This window comes from Tenrec ecaudatus, chromosome 4 (genome assembly GCF_050624435.1).
Source record: "Tenrec ecaudatus isolate mTenEca1 chromosome 4, mTenEca1.hap1, whole genome shotgun sequence".
NCBI lineage: Eukaryota > Metazoa > Chordata > Mammalia > Afrosoricida > Tenrecidae > Tenrec > Tenrec ecaudatus.
The window spans coordinates 14,621,219-14,628,151 of record NC_134533.1 but is presented as its reverse complement, the minus strand read 5'-3'; the positions used below and the strand labels follow the sequence as shown (position 1 = coordinate 14,628,151).

General features: G+C 38.8%; 1 protein-coding gene across 1 annotated transcript; it reads right to left on the bottom strand.

The window, feature by feature from the left end:
- Positions 1-675: 675 nt before the first annotated feature.
- On the bottom strand, positions 676-1,644 carry LOC142446287 (olfactory receptor 5A1-like). The gene has a single exon (XM_075548053.1). It carries the CDS (start codon positions 1,642-1,644, stop codon positions 676-678), a length of 969 nt encoding a protein of 322 aa, XP_075404168.1.
- Positions 1,645-6,933: the final 5,289 nt, after the last annotated feature.

Below are 6,933 nucleotides of genomic sequence, written 5' to 3'. Positions count from 1 at the left end.
CAATCATTGTGATTGGTTAGCCCTTACTCCCCACCTCTCCCTTACTTGCCTGATATCATTACATGTGTAATTTTATTTTTATTGAAATGTGAATAAATATTATACAGTAACAGAATTAAAATGCACAAAATTGGTGAAGAAGAAACATGCTGGCTGGTTTCCTGGATTCTTATCATTTCTGTACCATCCTGTCTACGAGCACCACTCTTCTCAAAGCACAGTCATATGTTAGACTGTTTTCTACCTCAATTCTAATGATGAAAACCGGTTTTTTAACTGCAGTTTAGTCACTACCTCAGATTATTGGATGATGACAGCAAAGCATGATGGCACCAATGCCACCAAAAATGAAGGGAGTCACATTTTACTTCTCACTGTGTCCTTATTCATGTAGCCTGCTTAAGATCACTCAAGTGTTTATACCTCTCTCTCTCTCTTTTTAACGATTTTATTGGGGGCTCGTGCAACTCTTATCACAATCCATACAACCATCCATTGTGTCAAGCACATTTGTACATTTGTTGCCATCACCAATCTCAAAACATTTGTTTTCTGCTTGAGCCCTTGGTATCAGCTCCCTATTTTACCCCTCCCTTCCCACCCTTCCCTCCCTCATGGACCCTTGATAATTAATAAATTATTTTTATTATAGAAATAATAATATCTGCTCAAATATTATTCTACCTGAGGTACCCCTGTTGTTCTCTTTCTCAGCCTCTCAAGGGCTGCTTTGATCTCCTTGTTCCTCAGACTGTAGATCAGAGGGTTTAACATGGGAATGATGATGGCATAGAACACTGATATCACCTTGTCCTTCTTTGTGGATTGAGTAGATTTGGGACATAAGTACACTGCAAAAGCCGTGCCAAATAAGATTATTACCGCTGCCAAGTGGGAAGCACAGGTATTGAAGGCCTTGGAGCTAGCTTTGGCTGAGGAGATTTTCAAAACTGAAGCTGCGATGAAACCATAGGAAGAAAGGATAATAAACAAAGGCCCAAATCCAACCAAGATCTCTACCAAAAGGAGGATCATTTGGCAGTAGAAGGGATTGGAGCAAGACAAGGGAATAATTTGAGGTAAGTCACAGAAGAAATGCTCAATGATATTTGGCCCACAGTAGGAAAGCTGAAAGCAAACAACTGTTTGAGAAAAACTACTAAGGAAGCCACTTACATAGGCTCCAGCAACCATCTTCCCACAGAGCTGAGGAGCCATGATGGTGGAGTACTGCAGAGGGTGGCCAATGGCTACATACCGATCGTAGGCCATGCCAGCCAGCAGACAGCACTCTGTCAGACCCATCCAGGTTGCAAAAAAATACTGACTGGCACAGGCAACAAAGGGGATCATTTTTTCCTTTTTTAGGAAGTCTGAAAGTATCCTTGGGATGAAGATGGTAGAAGAACAGATGTCAATAAATGAGAGGAAACTGAGAAAAAAGTACATAGGTGTGTGCAGGTGGGAGTCCATCCTGATTAGAAGAATGAGGCCCAGGTTCAAGGTAAAAGTTACCAGGTAGATCCCTAGGAATACTGGAAAGAGGATGCGCTGCAGCTCCTTGTCGTCTGAGAGACCCAGGAGAATAAACATGGTGACAGAAGAGTAGTTCCCATTATGTTCCATGGACCTGCTTGTTGCCATCTGCAGAAAACAAAAGAGAGAGAGAGAGAGAGAGAGAGAGAGAGAAAGAGAGAGAGAGAGAGAGAGAGAGAGAAGAAGAGGAAGAGGAAGAAGAAGAAGAAGAAATGGCTTTATTCTGGAAAAAAGAAAATGTTTTATTCTGGAATAAATTTTGCATTCTGGAATTACGTTCATCTGGATAATTTTGCAATATTCAATGAAAAACATTGAATTCATAGATAAATCATTAACCTTAACTGAAAAACCTCTTGCATATATGAACATATATTATCATTCTTTGGGAACAAACAATATTCAATGGACATCTTTAGTCAAATCTGTCCTAAAACGTCTTTCTTTCATGTTTTCCCATGACAGCTTCTGCAAATATGTAAGACTTTGATAGCCATCAAATTGTGACAATAACATCATCTCTTTATAAGGTGAACCAGAAGATTCCAGTCTATTAAGCCCATGAATGGGAAAACTAAGAATTTGCATAATAAGTAACCTAAAGTAGGTGTTGTATTAAAAATTGCCTAAATTAATCTATAACTTGAAGAACTCTTGACAATTCTGCCTTCCTGATTTTATAAGACCTGGATAAAGGTAGCATGCTGGTGGGAAGTGTCAGCCAGGAGCAGTAGCTTGAGAATGGATGTGACATCATGGAATTAGCAACTTTAGGAAGCCTCCTGGGAAATGAAGAGAGTTAGAAAACTCCCCTACCACTCCCTCGCTAGTGCAGTTTCCTTTCTTCAAATGAGAAAGACAAGTGTTATATCGCCTAGGGTAATCATTGCTTATCTTCTTTATGACCATTTGAAAACAGGTGAAAACCCAGGTTCCTCTATCTAGTAAAATCGAACTATTGCCAACTTTGAATACAGTGTTTTGAATTTTTTAAGTCACCTAAGCTTTTTGTGCTTCCAGGTTGCAGACCTCTAGTGCAGGTAATACTGACTTAGACTTTTATAATGTTTGGGCTTAGGAAATAGGCTCCAGATTGGGAAAGTTGGGTAGATTTTAGGGGGACTTTTCCTTCTCATTCCCATTTGACTAAGTCCAGAGGAATAGAAAAATCAGTCTTTGAACTAATGGTAACCTACCCAAAAAATAGGTTTGCATCATGAACTGTGGATTCACTTCAAAAGGTTACAAGTATCCTTTTCTCTAGGATGTTCTTAAACTATCCCAGAGAAAAAAACATGCTTATACAGATGAACTCAAATTAGAAGAAAAAAATATGGAATACTTGAAATATAGGAAACAGCTGTCAAATATACCATGAGAATTATGCATAGGATAGCAGACAATTTTAAGATTTTTAGAGAGAAAGACTATGGTATTAATTGGATAAAAGATTTCTATAAAGAACAAATATTGCAAGCATTAGCCACTCAGAATATATTCCTCCTCTCCGTTCACTTTTCAGTCACTTTGCTCCAAAAGGTCATGCCCAGGAAAATAAACCCGAGGCATTTCCCAAGTCAGATTTGTTTTTGCTTTCAGGTACCCGGTTTTCAGATCAGAGAGAATTAAGGTATGCACTAGAAAGGAAAATTAGGATATCTGATGCTCATATATAAGAAAAGTGTGAGCAGAGTGATTGACGATGTATTTATAGTCCAATTAAAAAAAACTTTCATCATTTTATTGGGAACTCTTACAGATAATATAACATTTCAAAAATCAAGCACAATCGCTACAACAATAAGTTTCAAAACATTTTCTCTCTTCTTGAACTCCTTGATATCAGCTGCCTTTTCCCTCCTGCCTCCCTGCTCTACCTCCCAGAAACCCAGGGGAGACCCAAAACCCAGCTTAAGATAAATGGGCAGTCCCTCTCAGAAGGGCCACACAGAAGGGATGAAAAACTCCAGGGTGTGGTATAGCACTGATGAACAACATAAGCATCCTCTAGTTCTTTAATATTTCCTCCCCTTACTATTATGGTTTTTACTTTTCTTTGTTTTACCTCATTAATCATGTTAGATTTGCATAGGTACATTTGTATATTTAAGACTGTTCAGTTCATGAAAGTCAAGATAGATGACCCTTCAGAAACAGCAACAAGAATAATGTTTCCCTGAGGGTATGGGAAGAGATGGCATTTGTGGGAGAGGGAGGAAGGTGAAAGCATTGATGACTATATAAACCCCTGGATGGGACTGAACAACAGAATTGTATGTGAATGGAAACACTGCATTGTGTAAGATATGGGAGAAAAACTTATACAGGGAAAATAATTATCATCCATTCTTGAGGAGTTGCCCACAAAGAGACTGAATGGAGGTAAAACCATGAGAAAAAAAGAACTGAAGATCACCTTCATATCATAACATCCTTCATTCCCCCACCCCTCCTTAAATATCTCTTTCTGGAATCCCAAACAAATGTGTATTCAATATTCTCATTATATTCTCAGCTCTGAATATGATCGTTTTTTGTACGACACGGTCAGCAGTTCAAAACCACCAGCACCTATGCAGGAGAAAGACTTGGTTTCTACTCCAAATAAGAGCTACCATTTTTCAGAGACTGCCAGGGACAGTTTATACCCTGTCTCGCATTCACTGTCCAACAGTCACAAGCAGGTGAGGCGATGAAACCATGACTTGGGCCAGGTGTACTTTAGTCCTCAACGTAAGCAACATCCTTGCTTTTCAACACTCAAAAGGGGTCTTGTGCAGCAGATTTACCTAATTCAATGTCTCATTTGATCTCTTGACTGCCGCTTCCATGATCCATAAACATTAACTGTGGATCCAAGCCAGAGGAAATCCTTGACAACTGCAATCTCTTCTCTATTTGCCATTCGGTTACCTAGTGGCCGGGGTGTGAGGATGTTTGTTCTCTTTACATTCAGAAGTAATCCATAGTGAAGGGTGCCATTCTTGATCCTCATCAAGCACTGAAAGCAAGTGCTTCACGTCTTCCTCACTTTCAGCAAGCAGTGTGTCACATACATATCTCAGGTTGTTAATAAGCCTTCCTCCAATCCCGGTACTACATTCTTCTTCCTATAATCCAGCTTCTCTGATGATTTTCCCCGCAACTATATACTACAAAGTAAATCTGTCCCGTGGCACTTCTAAGGATTTAAATATTCATAGGAACAAAAAGTCTATCAATCTCAGCTGGAACAGCTGGCAAATTCAAACTATTGAACTTGCAGTTAGTAGCCCAATGCTTAACCCACCAGGGCTCCTAACTAATCACGATAAGATTACTGAAATGCTAGCTAAAATGTTTTTTCTAATGTTCATCACCAGACTCAAACCCCTTTAGTAGGTGTAGAATGTTTTCTAAGGAAAGTGAGTCTTTGTTCTATCAAAATCTTTAAAATAATTATTATAACCCATCCTTGTTACATTGAATGTTTTGCATTGTTCTTTGTTTGAGCTCCCACTGAATTATTCCTTAAATTTGGTCTTTTCTGACACACAATGGCAGTGAAAATCTACTCACTCTGGTGATGAGATTTTTCAACCCTGAGATGAAGGAACTTAAATCTAAACCTGTCTCCCAGAGCCACTCAAGCCCTTGTAGAAAAAGCTCTACGTTATTCCAGGTGCTGTGATCACCGTCCCATACTGAGTGCTTGCTCAAAGGGGAGAGGTGAGTTAGCAAGTTTTTATTTGGGAAAGGTTGAGGGCTCTTGATGAAGGATTACTTCAAACCATTCGGAGTAAGCAGGAGACCAAAAGAGAAGTAATGTGCATGTTCAAGCAATGCCCTCATAGAGAATGCTTCACACAGTGGTCTTCTAACACAAGATGAGAAAATAAGAAAGATCGGTTTCTGAAACGTTCTTTATTCAAGCTTAACTTAGGGTATAAAAGCTCAACTGTGTTTCTGAAATGAGTCCACTGTTCTTTCACGTTTATGCTCCTTAGCTGGAGTTTCTTCAATAACCCTTTCTCTTCAACTCCTAACATAATGCAAGATGTTAAAATAGCACCTTTATATTGACATTTTAGCACCTTTATATTGACCCAGAATCGCTTTCAACACATTTTTTCCCTTGAGATGCTTAGGGGCCACACCAGAGATAAGGTTTAGATTTCATATCTACAAGTCTATGAGCTTGGGGCTAAGAAGTCTCAAAGGAATATTTCTTCTTTTTATTGCTCTTCCCAATGTAAGACTGAGGGAGGTGTGCATGCCTTTGACTTGTGCTGTAAAGTAGCTCTTTTTCTGGCAAATTTCTGAGTGTCACCCATTGTAAGTCCTTGTTTTGTGTGGGATGTGTTATTTTCTCTAATGAACCACACACACTTCTTTCTCCTACCTCCCACACATATGTTCTTTAAATCTAGTCTTTAGGCCACCAACGATTAACAAATACATCCACACTGGAAAATGGCTGGTTCAACTCTAGTATCTCGATACTAGTATTAGAATAACACTTTCTTGTCTTTTCTGCACTTTGAAGATTTTCTTTCCTTTCCCCTTAGGTGGGAGTGAAGTGTTTTAGAGCTTCTCCAGCCTTGTCAGTGATTTCCCAGAACATATAAATCAGTTTACAGGCATACAATATTTCTATGAATGTCTTGATAGCCTCATTTTAATCAGGAACCCTTTTTCTAAAACATCAACCTTCTTTGACTCGCTTAGATTTTTTAAATTTAAGTGGGATTGAATCTGCTTTCAAATCAAGGTATGGTGCTAGATAGCAAACTATGAAGGCTTATTCAGTTATAGGTGTTACTCAAATTTTTTCATGATTCTTTAACTTTATTTTGCCCAACAAGTCAGCATGGTATGGATTCTTACTTCACTTTCACATGTGAGGGGACTGAGTACATGTGTGGTAATCAAGTATGGGTCACACAACTCACAAAGAGAGCTGGGATGGAAGTCTAGGTAACCTAGCTCTAGAGTCACACATTTCACAATTATGTTTCACTGTCTCTCAAAAATGTATCAATTGCTTCATTAGACTTGTTTTTAAAGCCTCAAGTTCAAAGTGCTATGCCTCGTAGGTTGGGGGTAAAAGGTATACAGCCCAGGAAGAGAGGTAATAAATGTGTTCATAAAGTAGAACTCAAGAAAAGAGGTGATGTGTGCCATGAGTTAAAGAGAGAACCCAAATCTTGTAGGTAATCACCAGCTACATGGAAAAAGGAAGTAACAGATCCAAGGAGACTCGCATATTCTTTGTAAGACCTTCACACAAAAAAAGGTTCCAAAATGACAGAGCTTATTTCAGAGGCATTCTTGTACAAATATACAGACAAATGCGACATACTGGTGAAATCTGTCAATAATAATATCTCTTATGGTAAATAGCCTTTCAGTACATTA